Here is a 22,166-nt window from a genome sequence, read left to right as displayed (position 1 = left end):
GAACGCAGGAGAGGAGACAGCAGGGCCTTTGGATGTCAGGCCCAGCAACAGACTTTCTGAAAGAAGACTCCCAGGAGCCAGCAGGAAGGGGGTATCTTCCTGTCCATGGAGACCTTATGGACATCTCAAGGACCTGAGGGACATCTGGAGGTTTGACAGTGTAGGCAGCGTGTGTGGGCCCATGGTCCCCTCAGGGCCTGGGACCTGACCACACGGCACAGGCTGGTCCACGGGTGCCTGCCTGAAAGAGCACACCAGGGCGTTCAGAGACAGTCCCCGCCCTGGGACCCGGATTTCGAGTGTGAAGGGAGAGTCTCCGAGGCCCTCCCAGGTAGATTTGGAGGATTCTGCAATTCAGCCCAGAGAGCAGGGCTGGGCACTCCTGGATTCGTGCTGCTGCTGCTGATCTTACTATGACGCCAGTGGCCTGGCTGAGCCACAGCTCTCTTCATCCAGCAGGTCCCCGCATGGTGCCCAGTTCAGAGGACAGACTGGGGATGCCTGCTGGCTCCCAGCCAGATTTGCATCAGAGTTTGGCCATCCCAGCGGCTCCTTCTCTTAATCCCAACCCCGGGCTTTTGTGGAGGCTGAAGAAGGCATGGCAGGGCTGAGCGTGAGCCGGCACGCTGCGCACACACACCCAGGCAGTGGACTAGGGCACAGGCAGTCACCCCAGGCACACCTCAGTGTCGCACACTCATTCACAATCACACACACACGCTCTTCCACCCACAGAGGACAGCCATCTAGGCCATTCACACAAGAACTCTGTAAACTTTCCTGCAGAATCGACACAGAGGGGCAAGTGGACACCTCCCAAGATGAAACACTGAGGTGTGAGCAGCCTTCTGCTCCGGTCCCAGAGCTCGGCTCAGAGGTGGCTGCTGCCCATCACCCCCACCCTGCCCCCAGCCACCTCTGGATCTCGCAGACAGGCCTGATTCACAGCTGCTCCTGGGCAGCCTGGTAACTGGCCTGACCACACTGAGCGCCTGCCCATTGGGCACCGTAACCGAGGCTGGGAGACCTGGACCGCTGTGTCCCTCCTGCTCCTGGCGATGGCTGGTGGGAACAGTCTCCACTGGGCCCCTCCTTTCTATGTTGCCCTGATACTTCATTTTTTATTTTTAGTACCTTTGAGTTGTTGATGGGCCTTTACTTTATTTATTTACATGGGGTGCAGAGAATCGAGCCCAGTGCCTCACTCATGCCCGGCAAGTGTGCCCCGCTGAGCCCCGGCCCCGGCCCCTCGTTTCATTTTTTTTAAAAAGAAAGCATCCCATGTGCCACCCTGACCCTGGATTTTAATTGCAGCCGTTGCCCCTTCCTGCAGCCCTTCTCCTCTACTGGGCCCCGTGTAGGACCAGCTGCGCTCACTGTCCAAGGAGCCCTTGTGGTGGACACCAGGGAGGCTCTGGGTCTTCAGGTGGGACTCAGGCCACAGCCTCAGGTTCTGCTCAGATGGCGACTGGCTCCCTGGTGTCTGGGGTGGGAACTAGAGGTGGGCTCAGGGGGGTGACCCAACTTGGAGCCAGGTTTTGAGCACTCAGGTGTTGTCCTCAATTCGCTTTCTGTGGACAGGGCAGGGCCAGGCGCATCTCAGGACTTGGGCCAGGGGCTCACAAATGCTTGGTTTGCATTTCAAAGGCTCATGGCATCTCCCTGTTTCAGCAGTTTATGGCCATTTCCCTGAGACTCGGGATCCTCTTGGTGTGCCTCCCTGAATTCCTGTCTCCCATGCACACGGGGAGATTGTCCCAGGAGAGGGGGAGCTGGAACCCAAACCTCGGCTCTTGTGTTCTGGGAAAGAAGATTCCAGTCAGACGCCAAAGGCCACGGAGAGAACTTTGTTAATAAGTGAAAGGGAAGGAAAAGCACAGTAAGGCCCCAGAGAGGGCACAGAGAGACAGGGGCCCGGCTCCCAGCAGAGAAGGACCAAGGGGCAGAGCCTCTCTGAGTTGTGACTGACCTTTACCAGGGACAGGGACCCCCTCTGCACCCTCAGCCAACCGGATGTTCACCTCCTCCCTCCCGTGGGCGGTGGGTTTGACCCTCCTTGACCTCGGGGGAACTGCCCTGGTGGCCATCCTCTTCAGGGGGCCACAAGTCACGACTAACAAGTCAGTCCCATGTGAAGGTGGCATGGGGTCCACGCTGGTGAGAAGTTACCTTAGTGCGCCTGCGCTACTCAAGTACCCTTCGTCCCAGACGAACAGAGACCCCTGGGCCACCATGCCCCCTTCTCACCAACCCCAGTGGACCCCTGGAGTTAGATGCACGAACCCTTTTCCTTTGACAGTTTGTCGTTTGCTTCTGTTTATTTTAAATCAACCACCACCTTTGCTTTCTCATCCACTTAGAAAGTAGTTTAAAGAAGACCCTAAAACCATTTAAAGAACACTTGTGACCTTGTCCCCAGGTCACTGCTCATTGCCAGCTGCTACCTAACAGAATGTAACAGGGGATGAGGCCCCGATGCCACTAGAACCCGGGCAGCCTCCAGGACAGACGGGGAGTGGAGGGAGCAGATGATTCCATCTTTGTGAGGTGTCGGGAGCGAGCCAGCCGCAGGGACAGCAAGCAGGTGGGGGTCGCCAGGCCTGGGGCAGGGATGGGCGGTGCGTGCTGGGTATCGGGTTTGGTGGGAGGATGGAAATGTGCTGAAATTAGTGGTGGCCCCATCTTGGGTTCTGCTAAGAGCCACGGAATGGACGCTTCAGGGGGCCGAGTTTCATAGTGTGTGAGTTATAGCTTTTTTAAAAAGGATTTTTAAAAAATATCTTTATTTACTTTTACGTGGTGCTGAGGATCAAATCCAGTGCCTCACATGTGCGAGGCGGGCACTGTACCGCTGAGCTATTGTAGGGACAAACGAGGCAAGGCACCGAAGACAGCAGTTTTATTTGGCTGCAGCCAGGTTCAGAGGGCACAGCTTTTGCTGTAATCAATCAATCCCCTGAACCTCAAGTTCAGGGAGTGTCCGAGTTTTATACCCAGCATGTAAGGGGAGGGGCTCAGAAGTTCACAGTCTGCAGAAGTTCACATAAAAGCAGCTTTTTCTTTCACTGTTCTGGGCAAGTGAACTCTTCCAGGACAAACCCTGAGAAGGGGAGAGCTTCTTCTCCCATTTCTTTCCTCCCCCTGCCATCTGTTACCACGGAGCCCAGTTGTAACTTATCTTAGAAACGTGGACATCTCTGTGAAGCCTGGTTTGCACATTTCTTCAAAGTTCTATACTGGATACATGTTTGTGAAAACTAGTAAGGGGTGTCCAGCACCTGGAGTGCTCCATCTTCTCGGCCAGTGGCCAAGTAAAACAGGGCGACACGAAAATAGGAAGTTCATCTACAGTGAACTCTTTTGTAGAGACTCTTTTGCTGACAGTCCTAAAATCAGCCATGGTGAAGATTTCTGGAGAAGCCCAGTTAAGTCTTTTCTGTGGAGAAAGGGGGTGCCACTTCAGAGCTACAGCCCCAGCCCAAATAATAGCTTTTATAAAAAATCACCCCGGGGGCTAGGGGTGTGCACAGTTATGGAGTGCTTACCCAGCATGAGGGAGACACTGGGTCTGATCCCCAACACTCAAAACCAACCAGAGAGGGCATGTTCTTTAATCCATATTTTATAAGGAAAAACATTTGGCATTTTTTAATGTTTGCCAATATTTAAAATTTTTTCTACAACAAATAGATATTCTAGAGTTTTTATATTAAAAGACCCTTCTATTCATAAGCTAACCTATGGAACCATCCTAGCTGCCCTTCAGCAGATGAATGGATAGAGAAAATGAGGTTAGTATATGAGACAGGTGGAGGACAGGTGGTCAGCCTAGACAGGATGGGGGCTAATTGGCCAATTATCAAAGAAAAGGAAATGGGTTACTAACACCTCGGGGAACTGCTCCCCCCACACAGGGAGGTGCTTATGATACCCCCAGGCTCCTTTCCTGCCCTTAGGAACAGAGGGGGTGGGAAGGGAGGGAGAACCTGGGATCTACAGAAAGGCAAGACACACCCACTCCTGCTGATACCCAGCTCTGGGTCCCTTTCTCTCTAGAGGAGTCTGTCTCTGTCTCTCTCTTAAATAAAACTTGCTTTCTACATGTGCCTTGGCATTTCTAGGGTGTTTAGTCTTCAGCACCAAGGGAATGAGGACCCGATCCTGATTTCCAAGACCAGTATCATATACACAGTGGAATATTACTCAGCCATAAAAAGAAATGACTTTATGACTTTTGCTGATAAATGGGTGGATCTGGAGACTATCATGCTAAGTGAAATAGGCCAGTCCCAGCAAACCAAAGGCCAGTGTTCTCTCTGGTATGCAGATGCTAACACACAATGAGGCGGGGAGAGAAGAATAGAAGTTCAGTAGATCAGACAAAGGGGAGTGAGGGGAAGGGAGGGGGATCGGAGCAGGAGGGACAGTGGAATGAACTGACATAACTTTCCCATATTGACATATGAACCCACCACCAGGGAAACTACTCCGTGAACAACCACGGGAACGGGATCCTAATTAGAAGACGTTGCACTCAGTGTGTATACTACATCAGGATTATCCGCTGTCCTGTGGATCAAAGAACAGAGGAAAAATAAAAATTGAAAGTAGACTCCCAATGCTCCCAACTGTCTACACAATAAAACCTAGCCCTGGTGTCGCCCAGATGTCCCTGACGGGGCTTTGCCTGCCAGCCCTCTCTCAGCACCTGGCCCTCCCTCTTGCTCAAGGATGAAGACCTGCTGCCCCAGGCCCCCTGGCCCCTCCTCGGGCCTGCCCTGTCCCCTGTCGCCTGGCTCCTCCGGTTTCTCTCCCAAGACTCCGGATCGTGCCGTCATTTTCAGGAAGCCGCCCTGACATGGACTGGCCTCCACCAGAGGGGGGTGACTGTCCCTCCCCTGCTCCCCCAATTCTGATCATGGAAACTGGACTCTGGTCATTTATAAACCGTCTGCCCAATGGCCTGGGCTCCTCCCTCTGGAATCCACAGATACTTTGAGTGGGGAAGGAAGGAGAGGAGGGCGGGAGGACGGGAGGGAGGTGACCTGCAGAGAGGACACCCGAGGGCCCAGGACCCGCCAGTGTGTCCACGTTCCTGTCCACAGCCCTGAGGGGGGGGGCCTCCAGCTCCCCTCCACTCTCCTTCCTGGGACGCTGGGACCCCGGGGGTCGCCCTCCGCCTGGGTTTCCAGGAGTATGTTGGGGTCCTGCTGCAGCAGGTGACCCAGGCTTGTAGGTCAAAGGGCAGAGTTCAAAGGGTCAGATTCAAGGATCTGGGAAAAGGTTGGTGACAAAGAACCTGAGTGGGAACACAAGCCAAGAGCACCTGGAAAGAGCCCAGCGAAGGGACACTCAGATGGCCTTGCACGACGTCCCCAGGCCAGGTAGCTGGGAGGCAGAGCTGAGATTCAGGGCCCATTTGTCCCACTGCAGATCTGTTCCCCAGCCACAGGGGGACTCTCCCCTGGACCAGGGGTCGTCGGGGTGAGATCCAGGAACTGGACGTGAACGGGGAGGCTCGAGGTCGCAGGAGCGCAGCTCTGAGCTCAGTGGCCTCCTGGAGGGACGGCAGCGCCCTGGAGGGCTAGCCTTGGCCTCCAAGGTCAAGCCCTGGGCAGTCCCTGGGCCTTCCCCCTTCCCTGGAGCAATGCCTCAGGCTCAGGTCCCGGGCCTGTGGCGCCAGACGTGGCCACCAGGGGGCAACGCCCGACCGCCGAATCCCTAGGTGTGGCTTCAGGGGGAGCTGGACCTACAGACCCCTGCAGGCTGGCCCAGGGGAGCTGCTGGAGCTCAGGATGGGACAACAAGGGAACAGCCATTCCTGCACCTGCTGAGGGACTCGGGCGACTTTGGAGACACCTCCCTGTCCTCGGAGCACTGCTAAAGCATTCTGAATTTTATGAATGAAACTCAGCTCGTTCAGAAAGGAAGGAGAGAAACGAAGCTACTGAACTGAGTTTTGCGGTATATTTTGTCTTATCCCAATGTATCAAAGTGACCGTATCAGCAGTCCTCGCTGTGGGGGGCGCCCTGCACCATGTCGCAGACTCCAGACCCTCTCGGCTGGTGCTGGCCGTGTCCAGGGCTGATGCCCCCTGGGGCAAGTGCCCCTCGTATCTGGCAGCACAAGTGCCAGGCTGGTTCCCTGGGCTCCTCCACGCCCTGCCCTGGGCTGCGAGGCCACCAGCCCCTTCCCTGCCCCGTCCAGGCCACCTTTCCCCACCAGAGGCTGGAGGTGCCCGCTCCTCACTGCTCCCTCAAGTCGGCCTGCACCTTCCTTCCTCCCTGCGGGGGGCCGGAAGCCTTTGAACTCCAGGGCCCACCCTCGGGCTCTCTGCTCTGCTTGCTGCCACCTCTCCTGGTCCCCGCAGCGAGGAGGGCAGGAGGCCTGGAAGGACATCAACCAGTGCCTCAAAACAGTCCCCCACTGTCACAAGTCGTTGCTTTGATCTGGGGTCTGTGTGTGCGTGTCCATCCACTGAGCAGTCGTCCCCTCTCTGATGACGCGTGGGGTCACCGTGATCATTTAAGTCCCCGAATAGAACAAGTGCAATACAGGTCCAGGACAGGCAGGAGCTGCAGGGCTGACGTCCAGCACTCCAGCAGACGGAGCCCGGGGCCCAGCCCTCATCCGCCGTTCTCTGTGGGTCTGTCTGTCTGATCCTGGGCCGGTCCCCCACACCATCTTAATTACTGTGGCTTCGAGGTGTGTCTTAACATCAAGCACGATAAGTCCTTGGCTTTACGCCTTTGAAAGGATGGATTAGTTATTCATGCGCCTTTATCCAGCTGTATGAACTTTAAAATAAGTTTAAGTCCACCCCCACAAAAAAAAGTGGCTGGAGTTTTTACTGGGATGGCATTGAATGTACTGATCAATTTGGGAGAATTAACGTCTCTCTGACATGAAGTCATCCAGAGTCAGAGTCTAAAATACCTCTGTGTGTGTGCAGGTTGTCCCCCAGGACTTTATTAGATTTTTATCGTCCCACACATTTATCAAGACCTTGCGCCTCTTGTCATAAGTTAGTGCGCTACTTCTACAGGTGGAGGGTGTGAGCAGGTGGGATTCAGACTAGGATCTGCAGCATCCATCCAAAGACAGTGCAGCCTCTCAGCCCCTTGGACTCTGTCCTTCAGCTCCACCTGGCCATGGCCAAAGTGTCTGCGTATTTTATTGCACAGTCAAGTAAAGGAAGGTGACGGAATGTTCCCCAGCATTAACAGGAGGACGGCAAACAATGTCTGAGATTGCTGTGACGAGAGGACCCCGGGGCACAGGAAGGTTGGGGGGGGATCCACGTGGCACGGGGAGCACCTGTGGGCAGGCCACCTCTGTGTGTGCAGCTGTGTCTCTCCAAAGTGACTGAACGCGGTCATAGGCCACACAGCCGCCTCCTGGTCCATGGAGGGCCACAGGTCCCACAGTGCTCCTAAAAGCGCAGGTGTCCTCTAAATCTCTCAGCCTCAGGTTCTGTCATAGCAACAGAAAACGACGGGGACAATGGCCTGTGGCCTCCCTTGTATTAGAGTCTGACTTAAGTGACTTCATGTTGATTCTGACGACATTCACACTCCTCTTCCTCCCCGAAGACTTCCTGCGGCCACACACACACACACAGCACCCGAGGACAAGCGGTAATGTGTAGAGACGGCACCACCAGAATTCACACCTGGGCACCCATTTCCTGTGGGGCAGGTGCTTCTCCTGGGGAAGCTGAACAAACAGCTGCTCCACGTGGTCCTTTGGCTGCTTGGCTCCAGCCCAGAGGGCAGAGGAGCAGGCACCTCTGCCCCGTGCGGCCTTCACTCCTGGCCTCTGTGGCTTAAGTCTCAACGCCCGCTCGCCTTTCCCTGGGCCTGATGAGTGCTCAGCTGGCATCGTCCCTTCCCGTCCCTGGGAGTGGGGACAGCTGCCTGCAGAGGCCTCCCTCCCCTGCCCAGCTCCCAGCAGGAGGTGAGTGAAGAAGGTCAGGTCCTCATCCTTCCAAGCCTGAGAGTTCACCTGGGGCGGGGGCTGTGTCATACATGTCCCCATGTCCCCAGGGCGCTGCCTACCAGTTGGCATAGAGCACACTGTCCACAAATGCTCTGGGATGAAAGCATGGCAGCTGCCCTCTGTCTGTCCAGGCCGTGGAGACGGGTGAGGTGGATGAGGAAATAGAGGAGGGGACAAGGGGACCGTGGCTTTGGGGACTGTGCTTGGCTGTAGGGTGGGGGCCTGGGATTTCCCCAGAGATGAGTGCCCCCCAGGGAGCAGGGCCTCCCTCCTCCCACTCCCACTTTACAGCCCACGTGTGGTCACCCAGGGGCTCTGAACTTGTCCCTGCCCTTTTTGGGGCCCAGTCCCCTGTTAATTTGGCCATGGCTTCCCCACCTCTCCTCAGGGGAACGGGTCCCGTCTGCAGAGCCAGCGCCCACGGCTGTGCACCCCACACCTGCTGGCTCAGGCCGAGCCAGGACAGGGCGTGGGCATTCCAGGGCTCTGTGAGCTGCACCATGGGCCCTGTGCTGACCCCAGCCCCTTCCCCAGCCCAGCAGGACTGGCTGTGGCCGTGTGTGCACTGCCTGTGTGTGTGTGTGTGTGTGTGTGTGTGTGTGTCCCCTTCTGCAGCTCAGAGCCTTAGTCTAAGAAGGGACAGTGTCTGGGATGGCTCAGGCGCACTCACAGGAGCCACTCACAATCTAAAGCTGTCACCATGGGAGCAGCCCGGGGACCCCAGCCCTTGAGAGTCCTCGGGAAGCAGAAGGCGCACCCAGAAGACAGCTGGCCAAGGTGCCATCTGGCGGTCATGTCAGCTCCTCGCCAGGGTCACACAGACGGAGGCAAGGTGGGCCCGCAGGCTGCGCCCCGCCCAGTTACCTTCCTTACGAATCTCCCCAGCAAGAAGACCCTGCTGTGGTCCCAGCAGTGGCCGCCTCGCAGCGTGTCCCAAGCCCTCCGTCCTCAGAGCTCCTCGGTGCCAGCCTGGGCTCAGAGCCAGGAACACCCTTGAGATGGCATTGCAGGCAGGGGCCTGGCATCACTTAAGTGACTTTTTTTCTTGTCCCCCTTTCTGGGGGGGACTTTATTTCTGTGCCTTGTGTTGACAGTAGAGTCCAGGGAACCTGCCGTCTTCAGCTCTTCTCCTCCGGCTGTTCCTTAGGTGAGGGATGGGAAGGGAGGGGACGTTCCGTGGCCTCTCTGGCCCCTGCGCAGGCCCCAGCACTGCCCGCCTTCTCCTGGCTCCTCTGGCCAGCCCACCTCCTGCCCGCCGCAGGGGACCAGGAGCTGCATCCTCCACCCACAGGGGAATGGAGCAGAGGAAGAGAGGACAGAGACGGGGGCTTCCCTCTGCCCCTGCAGGACCCCCTTCCTGTTTGTCTTCCCTAGAGCCAGCTGTGCTGATGGCGTGGGGAGGACAAGCCACAGGGAGCTCGCTGCCTGGCGGTCCCCATGGAGGGCAGCGGGCTGCGGGCACGGGGTGTCCTTAGCCCTCCTTAGCCCTGAGCTTCCTGATCACGCTGTACTCTGGGACCTCCTCGGGGGGCCTCTGGGAGGGAGGCCCGCTGGCGCTGGAGTCCGGCCTCGGAGAGTCGAACACCACGGAGCTGTAGTGAGGCTCCTCCCGGGGAAAGGCCTGCAGAGAGAGCCCAGCTCAGGAGGCCGGGGGACACCTGAGGGCCCCGGGAGATCCCCTGGGGAGGCCTCCCGCTGTCCTGGCCTCCTTTTCCCTACAGAGCTGATGGCGGGCCCCTGCCCACCCACCCCTCCAGCCCTCCTGCTCATGCCAAGCACCAAGTCCCTGGACCCCAGAGTCGCGGACCCTCAGTGCTGACCCTGTGCGTCCATTCATTCTACAAAAATGACACTGAGGGCTGGGAGGTGGCTGAGTGGCAGAGCGCTCGCCTGGCATGAGTGAGGCACTGGGTTCGAGTCTCAGCACTGCCTAGAAATAAGTAAACTAAATAAAGGTTCATCGACAACAAAAAAATATAAAAAATAAAAATAAAAATAAAAAGACCCTGAGGCCCTGAGAGGGTTGCACACTTGGTGGGCTCCCCTGAGATGGCCCTGGCTCCCTTTGATGGGACATCCTGGCCACGGTCCCTTTCTGAGGACTCAGGAATCTCACATGCAGAACCCTGGCCCCTGGTGGAGCCTGGCAGGCTGCCCAGATCTACCCTGAGCTTCTTGTCCCCACGCAGCTGGCAGGAGTGAGGCTGTGTCCCCGGCCAGCTGAGACCATTAGTCACCTCGTGGGACAAGCGAGGCTGCGGCTACTCTCAGACCCAGCATGTGGCCGCGTGGGCATGCGAATGTCAGGTGAGGAGGAGACAGGCCTGAGGCAGGTAACTAGGTCCTGCCAGCTGCTCAGAGGCCCCAGCCACGCCCCCATGACAGCTGACAAAGGGCAGGGCGGGCACGACTGGGGGCAGGAGGGGACAGCAGAGCAGTCCCATTCCCCTGCAGGTGGCAGGTCCCAGGCTGGGCACAGAGCTGGGCCCCTTTCCCAGAGCAGACCAGCCACAGTGCCACCCACTGAGGCCTGGGCTGGGCTCCGGGGTCTCCCAGGCAGCCCCTGGCTGATGCTCAGATCTCCCCCCAGTCTCTGCCTGAAGTCCCCCACCAGCGGGTGGGTCACACCCTGGGGAGGCCACCCATTCCATTTATTCCACTCCATTGGTGACAGTGCCTAAGGGTTGTTCAGGTCCTGGACAAAGTGGATCCAAGAGATGACCAGGACCAACCCAGAGAAAGGTCATGAGCTTTGTCACTGGCTGGTGGTATGCAGTAGGAGCTTAATAAATGCTGCACCTTATTGACTGTCGCAGCCATTGTCACTGGCCAACGTCATTGGCCATCATCATGGCCCTTCCACACCCCACACCAGCCTCCTCTAAGGGCAAATTCTGCACCTGCCCCTCCCCAGCCTCCTTCCCTCTCTGCCCACGCCCACCCCACGTGGGGCAGCCCAGGGTCCCCTGCCAGGGGCCAGGACCTGGCTTACCAACATGCTGTACTCCACCTCCACCTGCCTCGGGGGCACTGGCTCTTCCTGCAGGGACCACGTCTGCAGCGTCAGATTCGCGTAGTAGGGCTCACTCTGCCCGGCAGCCTGCGGGGGCCAGGAGGAGGTGTCCAGGGGCCTCCCCACACGGCCCTGTCCCTGCTTTGCTGCAGATGCCTTTTCTGCCCAAGTTCCAGGTGGGGGCCCCAAACTTCCCTGGATGTGCTCCCTCCTGCACCCTCCCCTCGGGGCAGTGAGTGCTCTTCCCTCTCTGGACCCATCCATCTGTGGCCCAGGCACCGTCCAGCTGCAGCCCCAACGTCCCCCACGCTGCCCCTGCCCAGCCACCTGGATGCACCTCCTGGGTGGCCTTCCTTACCTGCCTGAGGTTCTGGGACAGTTCTGAGCGCTCACCAGCTGAGACAGGGAGAGAGCAGGGGGGACCCATGTGAGCCAGGCTGGGGGCCCTGGAGAAGCCCTGGGCTCCTCTCCCCTCAGACCTGGAGCTGGCAGGAACAGCGTGGCTGGAGGAATAAGCGGGTGCCCGGGCACGCAGGGAGGAGGAGTGGCCAGCACCAAGTGGGCAGCGGACACGGCCCGGCTGGAGGAGAGGCACAGGGCAGTTCCCAACAGCCACTCACCAGGCGTCATGGGGTAGACAGGCAGGAGGGGCAGGCTGTGCACCAGGGACCTGCCCAGACTACACCACTACACTACGCTGGGGCGAGGCGCCAACCCCAGGCCTGGGCCCTCCCTGCCGCTGGGGAGGCCTGGCAGCCTGCGGGGGCAGCTGAGGCCGGTCCCACCCTGGCTCTGGCTCCTGCCACGTTGCTGTAGAGTCCTGGCTTTGAGTGCAGCCACATACACCCTGACTTCTCAATCCCAGCCTGGGGGCTGGCCAGCAGTAGGTGACACAGGGGTCTAGTCCACAGCCAGGCCACCACAGTCACTGCCTGCATGCTGCAGAGACGTGACAGGGAGCATCGGGTCACAGGGCGGCAGCCAGACCTTGGGAGACACAAGTCCACAAGACGCTAGCATGCGCCAGGTCCTCAGCGGAACTGAGAGCAGCAACTAGGCGCTTGGGGACATGTTCTGAATACCGTGGGCGGGCTCCACGCCACACCTGGGACAGGAGCTCTGGGGAAGGAGGAAGAGAAGGGGCAGGGGAAGATTCAGCTCAATGCCAGGGAGGAAGGTGTGCAGGAGCCCGCTGTCCAGGGACTGCACTGGTCACAAGGATGTCCCCAGGGCCCGCACAGGCCTGGCACACTGCAGGTGCTCGGGATGGCTCCGTGTGAATGAGTGGGTGACAAGAGGAAGCTGGCGAGGAGCTGGGGTGGGGGACGCGGAGGTATGCGGTGCGGGCGGCAGAGGGGCCAACGGGACTAGGCCCAGGCAGCGCCAGGAGGGGGGCTGGGCACTGGCAAAGCCAGGGAGGGAGGAGAGCCGGGGCTGACCAGAGCCTTTCCCCTGCTCCTGAGGATGCGGTCAACAAATACAAGACGCCCATTCCCCGGGACAGTGCAGCCGCGGCTTCCAGAATGTTTAACAGCGGGAAGCGGCACAGTCTGTTAGGTGCAGAAAATCCTAGGGCTGAGGGGAAATTCTTGCTACGAATCAGATTCTCTAAGAAACCATCTCTGCATCTGCAGCCCAGAAAAAAGGCAGGGCCCGCCCTGAGTGTAGTGGCTGGACTTCTCTGGGCGGAGGGTTTTCTGCAGGGAATTCACCCACTTCTTTGTGCTTCTGTTCCTTGTCCACGTCCCACAGTCATCGTGTGACCCTCTTTTAAAAGAGGAGGAAGCTGCTGGAGGAGCGGGAGCCTTTCTAGGTGAAAGGGCACCAGGGAGCCTGCTGGGGCCCTGGGACTGAGCCACCGGATGGGAACCCCCACGTGGCAGCAGTGACCTCCCCGGGGTGTAGCCTGGGAGGGACCAGAAAACTGACCCAAAAAGCAGAGGGAAAGAGGAAGTGATTCTCCCTCCATGCTCTGCCCAGGTGCTGAGGCTGACCTCTTCCCACGGCTGGGCCCCAGGAGAGCCCGAGGTGGACTGAGGCAGTGTCCCCTTGACCCCACAGCAGCCACCTGCTGCCCTGCAGCTAGGAACAAAGTGACCCTCTCTGCCTCCCCACCTCACTGCAGTCCCCAGGGCTTGGGACGGCCTTCAGAATCCCCCCACAGAAGCACCAACTGGGCACAGGAAGGACCTGGGGCTCGCGCTGGCTCCCCGAGGTGGCCGGTGACCTCCGCCAGGAAGAAAGGCCACCTGTGGGTTCTTCTGCTCCCTGACTATTTCATCTGCTCCCTGGTGTTTATTGACACCCACGTCCTGAGTGCCAGACACAGGGTCCCCACACGTCCCCCGTCAGTTGGAGCTCAGAGGAGGACGAGACCAGGATGGCGGGAGGGTCCTGGGGTCCCCGTCGTGACTGCAGATATCGACACACGAATCCAGCAGTGTGCCCTGGGAGTCATGCCCCCTGGCCTGGGAGTGCGTCCTGGCTGGGGGACGCAGGCAGGGGCAGGGGGACGTCAGTCCACTTCTAGCCCAGGTGCAGGGGATGCCCAGGAGGGGCCCAGGGCCTCTTAGGAGGCGAGGAAAGGCCCGGGCAGAGGGCATCTAAGGGCAGTCTTTGGAGTCCAGGAGGAAGGAGCCTGTGGCGGCGGGCGAGGCCCTCAGTGAGCCTTGAGCCACCCCAGGAGGAGGGACGAGGCTGGTTACAAGAGGGACCTTGGAGGTGAGGAGTGGCGGGGGGCAGGGGGCAGGGCTGAATGTGGAGGCCCTGACTGTCCCGGGGCTGGATTGGGGACGAGTCACACAAAGGGTTTAAACAAGGAAGCAGGGTCCCAGGGGACACCCCAGGCCCCGGCACAGGAAGGCCCCCCTCCCACAGCCTGCAGCCCCACTCCCAGGGGCATGTCCTCTGGGCCTGGCCCCGGGTGCAGCTGACCTCCATTCTGAGGAGCCAGGGCAGTGCTGCAGGTGAGGCTGTCGGCCTCCCCCTGGGGCCACCGAGGAGCAGGGGTCACTCACCTTTGACCCATTTCTGCAGCCTCCTCCAGACCAGCAGCGAGGAGCCCACCAGGAGGAGCAGCAGGAGGGACAGCAGGAGGAGCAGCACAGGGAGCCTGCGGAGGGCGGGTGAGGGCCTCGTGGGGGGGCTGCGCGGGGCAGGAGCTCTGTCACTGTACAGGGAATGACCTCGGGGCACTGCACCACGGAGCCACATTCCCTGGCGGTTATTTAGAGACAGGGTGTCCCTGAGCTGCTCAGTGCCTCACAGTTGCTGAGGCTGGCTTTGAACTGTGTCCTCCTGCCTCAGCCTCCTGAGTCTCTGGGATTACAGGCGGGGACCACTGTGCCCACCCAAGTCAATTTTTTAAAAGAAGGTAGAGAAGCCAGGCAAGTCGGGAGGCTGAGGCAGGAGGATCCCTAGTTCAAACCAGCCTTAGAAAGGTGAGGTGCTGAGCTACTCAGGGGACCCTGTCTCTAAATAAAATACAAAATAGGGTCGAGCGCCCCTGAGTTCTGAGTTCAATCCTTGGTACCAGAGGAAAAAAAAAGGAGACCACAGTGAGACCCAGAGGGGCACACCTATCATTCCAGCAAATCAGGAGGCTGCATCAGGAGGCTCCCAAGTGTGAGGCCAGCCTCAGCAACTTCGAAAGGCCATGTCTCAAAATTTTAAAAGGCTGGGGATGTATCACAGAAGAAAAGTGCCTCTGGGTTCAATTCCCACTACCAAAAGTAAATAAGTAAAAAGAAAAGGTAGCAAATGTCCCTATCTACACCCCCCCCCATGTCCCCCAGTCCTGGCACTTGTGCACACAGTGTGCTGACAAACTCCAGAGACCCAGAGACTCTCTGTGCAGGGCTGGGGAGACAGGGGACAGGGCACAGTGGGGGACTTCCAGCCACACACCACGTCTGGTGCTACCCCCAACATCAAAAAGAAGCAAAGATGGGGGCCAGGTTTGTAGCTCAGTGCTAGAGCCCTGGCCTGGTACACAGGAGGCCCTGGGTTCCATCCTCAGCACCACATTAATAATAAATAAATAAGTAAATGAAAAATAAAATAAAGTTATTGTGAAAAAAAAAAAAAACAAAGGTGTGTGCCTGTGTGTGTGTGTGTGTCCCTTCCTTTTTCACAAAAAGCAGGCAAAGTATGAACACCATTCTGGTTTTACGTAACAATGCCTCTTAGCAACCTTCCCAGTCAGTGCGTAAAGAAATCCCAATCCTTCACTCTTTCCACAGCTGCATAATATTCCATCGCATGGTAGACCACACGACCTTTAGCCGTCCCCTCTTCATGGCATCCCCCCATTTTCCTGTGTGACCACTAACATGGCTGTAATAAGTCACCCAGTAGCTCTGCCATCCCACACCTGGATACAGAGCAGCAGATTCACCTCCAGATTTACTCAGATACAAGCTTCAAGCCCTTATGTGCTCGGGCCTTTCTTCCATACCTTGCACTCATGATCTTTATGTGCAAGTGTGTGCACACACGTGCATGTGGGGTCCCGGGGATGGAACCCAGGGCCTCCCTGCATGCTAGGCAAACACTCTGCCTAGCATCTTTCTTAAAGATGCCCCCATCCCGAAGACACACACACACACACACACACACACACACACACACACACATACACACACACACACACACACACGGCACAAGCTTCAGACCCTGGTGACACAGCTGAGCTCCTTGGGCCTCTGCAGGATACACTTCTGGAAGTGGCATGTTGAGGCCTGAGTTTTGAGGTCAGGAGTCTGGCTGGCCTCTGCTTCTGCCTCTGCCTCAGCCTCTGCTCTGCCTCTGGGTCTGGGGAGGGAGGTTGTCACCCTGGAAATTTCCCAGGTGACAGGAGCAGCTCTGCTGTCTGTGGCCACACCTGACTCTGCTAAGAGGTGAGGTGACAGGAGGGGGCTGCCCACCCCAAAGACCATGCTGTGGCAGAGGCTGCAGGGACCCTGGCCTCCAAGGAGGGAGGGGCTGGAGCCCGAAGGTCCTGAAACCCCAGGACCACCTGGACATGGGAGACGGGAGGAGCTCTGGGGACAGACACAGGGCGGTCCCTGACCCCACCCTGAGAGGGCCTGGGACTCTGTTGGGGACCCTCCAGACCGCACCGTGTCCCCTCATTTGTGGGATCCTGATCTGTATCCCTCATGATGAGGCCGTGATCTTAGGTGTTTTGTGCAGACTCTGAGGCTGTGGATCACGGACCACAGGGGCCACCGGAGCCCACGTTTGCAGCCAGTTGTCAGACGTGCTGGGACCTGGGCTGCTCCAAAGTGCAGCTGTGTCTCGTGTGGGGTCCTGGGGTCAGAGCCCTTAACCTGGGTCTGCACCGACTGCAGTGGTCAGCACCAGGAGCCAACTGCCCCCCAGGTGAGGTCAGGGGGGAGCCCATGACCCCAGAGATGGCCTGTGCCTGCTTGCATTGTTCTGGGGAGTCACAGAGGTGCTCAGGTTCCCTGTGAGGTTGACGGCCCCCAGACAGAGACCCACTCAAACTAGAGGGGAGAGCCCCAGACTCTGGGGTCCCGCAGGCCCAGCCAGCCCCACACCTGGCCCATGTGACAGTGACACACCTCCTTGCCGTCTGTGAGGTGAGCATGGGAGCAGGTTGGGGCACGTGAGGAGCCAAGGAGGACAGCGTGTGGGGCTCTGGGCACCCGGCAGGACAGCCCCAGCCCTCATGGGTGGACACTTGCCTCCCTCTGCCAGCCCCTCTTGGTCTGAGCCTCTCTTGAAGCCTGGGGCAGGTCCAGTGTGGTGGCCTGAGGGACCCAAGCCAGGTTACACCGACGGCAGCTTCCAACCTGGGCCTGGGCCAAGGGTCAGCAGGCTGGGCCAGCAGGGGTGTGACTCCCTCCCCCGAGTGACCACACAGCCTCCGTGGAGAAGACCCCAGTCAGGGACAGGACACTTACCCTGGGCCCTGGCCATGGTCGAGGTCCTGGCTGCTGGGACCAGGGGTGGCCCTCTCTGTGGCCAGGCTGGTGGACAGTGCAGCTTGGGCTCTGCTTGTGGTTGTCCAGGTCTTCGCTGTTGTGACACTTGCAAGTGTCCCTGAGGTTGCTGGTGTCGAATCTACAATGACACCCAGAGGTCTGTCCTGCAACCCGCCAACCACTGGGGGGTGCCTTGGGCCTGATTTCATGCCAAATGCTCACTGAGGAAGGGGGCGGGCGGTGGCCAGGGCCAAAGTCTCCCCAGGACCCTGGGGACATTTCTGTACAGGACACAGGTTCCACCCCCAGCAGGGCTGATTCCATCCTGCTGTGAGGGCCATGGCCTCCTGAGACCCCCGGGGTCATCTCCCCACGCCTGGTGTTGTCCCCCTCCTGTCACAGCCACAGGCTGCAGGGATATCTAACTGCAACGACCACTTGTCACTGTGCTGCCTCTGCCCACTGCACCATCCGTGCCTTCTGCCCCTCTGCTCCGCCCTGGGTGTCCACACAGAGCCCTGCCTGTCCCTGTCCCCAGGGCCCAGGGCCGGCTCTGGCTCTCTGCCCTGCAGGCTCTGCTCCGCCTCCTTCCCTGATTGGCAGCTCCTCAGGGCTGGGCGGGCTGTGGGCTGTTCCCCCCTTGGACTCCCTCCCAGGCTCCAGCTGCTGCTTTCTGATTCTTACCCAGGTGTCCAGGTCCAGGCAGCCCAGGCGCCGGTGGGAGGGGCTCACCTGGCTGCACGGCCACCTCAACCTCGAAGGACGGGTCAAAGCCTTCGTGCCATGGTGTGTCCACCCGGCACTTATAGGAGCCTGCGTCCTCCAGGGTGAGGCGCTCCATGGTCACTGTGAAGCTGAGGTTTGCAGGGTGGTCGCTGATGGACACTCGGCCTCTCCGCACCTCTCCCTCTGAGCCTCTAATCTTCACAATATCATAACAAAATACAAGTGATTTTTTGCACCACAGTTTGTCATTGTCCTTGAATTCTTCGCCATAGTGACACTGCACGGTCAGGGATCCTCCCACGGTGCCTGTCACCTTGCTGGGGCCACTCAGAGGAACACAGTCTGAAAAACAAAAATTGGAGGCCTTCAGGACCTTAGGCCTGACCTGAGACAGTGGGACCCCTGAGTCACAGCCCCGACCTGGGACTGTGGGACCCCTGAGTGCACAGACCGGGGGCCCAGGCCTCCTCCTCGTCCCTTCAGTGCCTGCTGCGCCTGGCACAGGGAGACCACTGTGGCCGCACCCTCAGAGCACAGCTGCCCACAGCTGCCCAGTAGCCCCTGCATCCCTCTGCCAGGGCCAGTAGGACCCCCCTCCCAGCCTTGGGGTGAGGTCCCCTGCAGAGAAGGCCTTGTGACCCTGTCACAGGTGGGACACTCTCTGAGAAGCTCAGTAGCAACTGCCGAGGTGAAGCCACAGGGGCCTCAGATGAACCCGGGCTTGGGCCTCAGCTCTAGTTTGCGTTCTCTGTGTGCTCAGGGCCAGGGCCTGACCTCTCTGCGCCTCAGATGCCAGCCACAAAGTGGAGGGTGACCACGCCAACCTGACATGGCACCTGGGAGTTCATGGAAGGTCATGTTAGGATGGGGCCAGGTCAGTGGAGAGGCTGCCCAGCAGGCAGCAGGCCAGGCTCCACCAGCCCCAGGAAACAAAGGGGGGAGGAGGGAAAGCCGTCCTGGCTGTCACTGTCTGCAGGTCATGTTAGGGACACTCAGGAAATGTGCTGCTCAATGCCCTAGACCGAGAAAACAGGATCTCCATCAGATGGGACCCCACAAAACCAGGTAACCCCTATCAAGTCCAAATGAGAAATGGAGAGAGGAAGTAATCACAGGTAGAGAGAGTTAAGGGCCCAGAGGAGACTTTCTAGAACTTATAGGCCATGTGGGCGATGGCACATGCCTCTAATATCAGGGGCTCAGGAGGCTGAGGCAGGAGGATCTAAAGTTCAAAGCCAGCCTCAGCAAAAGCAAGGTGCTAAGCAACTCAATGAGACCCTGTCTCTAAAAAAACTATATACAAATTAGAGGTCGGGATGTGACTCAGTGTCAGAGTGTCCCTGAGTCAATGCCTAGTACCCCTCCCCGCAAAAAAACTCTCTATAAATAAATGTGTAACCTGGATAAATGTGATTTTCCAGAAAAACACAAATCACTAAAATTGGCACATATTAAGTAGTTAGTAATGAATGTCCACCCCAGCCCTCTTTCATCAGGATGCTGTCCCCCACCTCTCCTGCCTCCACCTCACCTATTCTCCCCTCTCCTGTCCCCACCTCCCCTGTCCCCTCCTCTCCTTGCTGTGGGTTGCTGGCTCCCCTCATCAGGGTCTTGGTCCTCACCCTGACCTGTGCCTACCCTCACCTGCCACACCCAGTCCTGTCCCTCAGGATTGCTCTAAATCCTCCTTAAACCTCAAGTCGAGAGGAGAAAAGAAGAGGAGGAAAGGGGGAGGAAGATACAGTGGAGGAGGACGAGGAGGGGACACAGTGGAGGAGGAGGAGGAGGAGGAGGAGGAGAAGGAGGAGGAGGAGGAGGAGGACACAGTGGAGGAGGAGGAGGAGGAGGACACAGTGGAGGAGGAGGACACAGTGGAGGAGGAGGAGGAGGAGGAGGAGGACACAGAGGAGGAGGAGCAGGAGGAGGAGGACACGGAGGAGGAGGAGCAGGAGGAGGAGGAGTAGGAGGGCAGAGCACAAGGGAAAGGAAAATCACCCCAGTCTCTACGAGTCTGTAACCTGGAGGAAAGGAATTATTTTCTAGGGAAATACAAATGACCAACCTAAGCCAGAAATAGAGGGGCTTCTCAAAACAGACGGACATTAATGAGAGTCACCAAGGAGTCCTCCCCCACTCCACCCCACCCCACCCAGAAAATGACCACAGCCGCACAGAGGACAGTTCTCTCAGTTCCCTCAAACCTCAGGCCAGGATGCGGCTCAGCATAGAGTCATCCCCAGCAACTCTGAGGCTCGGGGCTCAGGCCCCATAACCAAAAGCAAAAGCCCTTCAAGGCACACACAGCTCCAGTCCACTCAACTTTACAGAAAATACTGAACCAGGGAAATCCCTGCAAGGTTTTTCATGAACTCAGCATAGAATACTGAGACGGAATCTGGCCAACTCTGTCTGTGTATGGGTGGGCATGGGGGACAGGTACTAGGAATTGAACCCAGGGACCCTGGACCATCAGGTCACATCCCCAGCCCCTTGAAAATTGTATTTTGAGAAGGGACTCAGTAAGCTGCTGAGGCTGGCCTTGACTTGGATGGCCCTGCCTTACGCTCCCGAGTGGTGGGGTTACAGGTGTGCATCACCCCACCTGGGCCAATCTCTTTCCATAAGTCACCAGCTGAGAAGTTCAAAGAAAGCAATCAGCTCCTCAGACCAGGAAAGCTCTCTCTTGCCTGTTGCTGCTGTGCTAAAATGCTCTGTGGGGCTGCAGTGGGCTCAGGGTAGAGCCCTTGCCTAGTGGCACAGGGCCCTGGGTTACATCCCCACAGAGGGAGACGGAGAGAGGGAGGGAGGGAGGGGAGAGACAGGGAGGGAAGCTTTGTGGACAGATATGGGTGGACGGCTTCCTCCTCCTCATAGGGACCACTGGCCAGCGTCCCCTGAGGCTGGCCAGGCAGATGAGCACAGCCACAGAGGCTCATTGGGCCTGCACCAGGCCTGGGCTGAAGGGCCCACAGAGAAGCAGGTACCAGGAGGAGCCCCCTGTCCTCGGCCCATGCAGATGCCATGAAAACCCAGGAAGAGCCTGGGAATCAACAGAGACGCTGGCCACGGGCGGACGTCCAGCCCCAGTGAATCCACAAAGCCACATTGCCCAGAGTCGCTGTGTTTACACTGCAAATATTACTAGGAAAAGCACAGAACTGATAGGAGCATCCAAGAGTTCTAAAATATCCTGCATGTAAGGTAAATGAAATAAAATAAACCTGTCCTGGGCCTCACCAAGACCGCTGGGTGAACCTGCTGGGGACGCCTGAGGAGGTCTGCTCCTGCCTGGGAAGACTCTGCCCTCCAGGAGTTCTGCCCAGAGAAGGTCTCCTCCCTGCCCTCCCACGACCTCCCGCTCCCTGCCACTGCCCTTCCTTCTCTCCTGTCCCCACCTGTCCTCCTGGGGACCACTGACCCCTGGGCCTCCACCAGGACTCTTCCCACCCAGCCTCCAGCTGCCCTGGCTGAACCCACCTGTCCCTGAGATGGAGACTTTTCCTCCTCGGTCCCCTCCTTCCTCTGTACCCCAAACTGGTGGACCTGGGGGGACTCCCCAACACAGGCCCCAGGAGTGCTCTGCGCCCTCTCCACCCCACCCCCGTCCACCCGCCCTGCTCCCTCTGTCCTGTTCCCCCAGACCTCTCCCAGGGCCCCCCTGGGCAGCACCCTTGGCCCTGGGCAGCACACTGGCTCCTCCAAGGTCAGGTGGGCTCAGAGGGAGCCCCCTGCCCCTTCCCTCCCAGGGGTGTGGTGTTTGGCGAGTCCATCTTACATCATGGACACAGCGCACCCCATTCTGCCTCTGCACAGAGACGTGCAGCTGGGGCTCCTCACGGGACGCCTCATGGCCCCCCTCCTGCCTTCCCTCCCTTCTGCAGACCCTCCCTGGACAGAGGGCCCTCACCTGGGAGCCAGAGAAGCAGCAGAGCCAAGGGTGGCCAGGCCATCAGGCCCCTGGGGCTCATTTCTCCTGCACAGATGTCACCACTGGGCGCCAGGCCCTACTGGGCCGGAGGCTCCAGCCCCCTGGGGAGGGTCAGTCTCCAGGGCTCCCACTTCTGCTTTTCTCTGGGGCGGCTGCTTCCCTCTTGTCCTCTTTAGTCTGTTCCTGGGGCTGGGGACAAAATGGAGAAGGTGCAGGGGCCAAGCAGCCCCCGAGGTGGCCCTGGGCTTGTGCTGTCCTATGAAAGCCAGGGAGGGGAAGGTGTGGTGTGTGGGACCCGCCTGGCCCCAAGGTGGCAGGACGGCCCTCACCCCAGGCCTGCAGGGCCAGGCTTCCTTCTGGCCCTGTCACTCCTCCTCTTCTCCTTGTGGTCAGGTTGTCACCAGTGGGAAGGGGACACAGAGCCTGTGTCCTCAGCACTGGGCCTGCCCCGCAGGAGGCCAACCTGGAACTGCCCCTCCATGAGCCCAGTCTAGGCCTGACCCCAGGTTGGCACAGTGGCCCTAGAGTCCTGAATGGTTCCTGGTCCTGGAA

At 58.7% G+C, this 22,166-nt stretch overlaps 1 protein-coding gene across 3 annotated transcripts; it reads right to left on the bottom strand.

Moving 5' to 3' along the window:
• Window positions 1-9,032: 9,032 nt before the first annotated feature.
• Window positions 9,033-21,983, bottom strand: LOC144375979 (CMRF35-like molecule 8). 3 transcript variants are annotated; one of them, XM_078041739.1, is made up of 7 exons: window positions 21,594-21,983; window positions 17,645-18,028; window positions 16,940-17,099; window positions 14,030-14,157; window positions 11,371-11,408; window positions 10,992-11,099; window positions 9,033-9,620 (listed from the first exon to the last, which is right to left on the bottom strand). In XM_078041739.1, exons 1-7 carry the CDS (start codon window positions 21,652-21,654, stop codon window positions 9,471-9,473), a joined length of 1,029 nt encoding a protein of 342 aa, XP_077897865.1. In that variant the 5' UTR covers window positions 21,655-21,983; the 3' UTR covers window positions 9,033-9,470. The 3 variants fall into 3 exon arrangements, with proteins under 3 accessions (XP_077897865.1, XP_077897866.1, XP_077897867.1); XM_078041740.1 differs by having other exon boundaries at window positions 14,030-14,124; XM_078041741.1 differs by having other exon boundaries at window positions 17,693-18,028.
• Window positions 21,984-22,166: the final 183 nt, after the last annotated feature.

The sequence above is a fragment of the Ictidomys tridecemlineatus genome, chromosome 3 (assembly GCF_052094955.1).
Source record: "Ictidomys tridecemlineatus isolate mIctTri1 chromosome 3, mIctTri1.hap1, whole genome shotgun sequence".
Lineage (NCBI taxonomy): Eukaryota > Metazoa > Chordata > Mammalia > Rodentia > Sciuridae > Ictidomys > Ictidomys tridecemlineatus.
The sequence above is the reverse complement of the archived record's forward strand: the minus strand, read 5'-3'. Positions and strand labels throughout refer to the sequence as shown.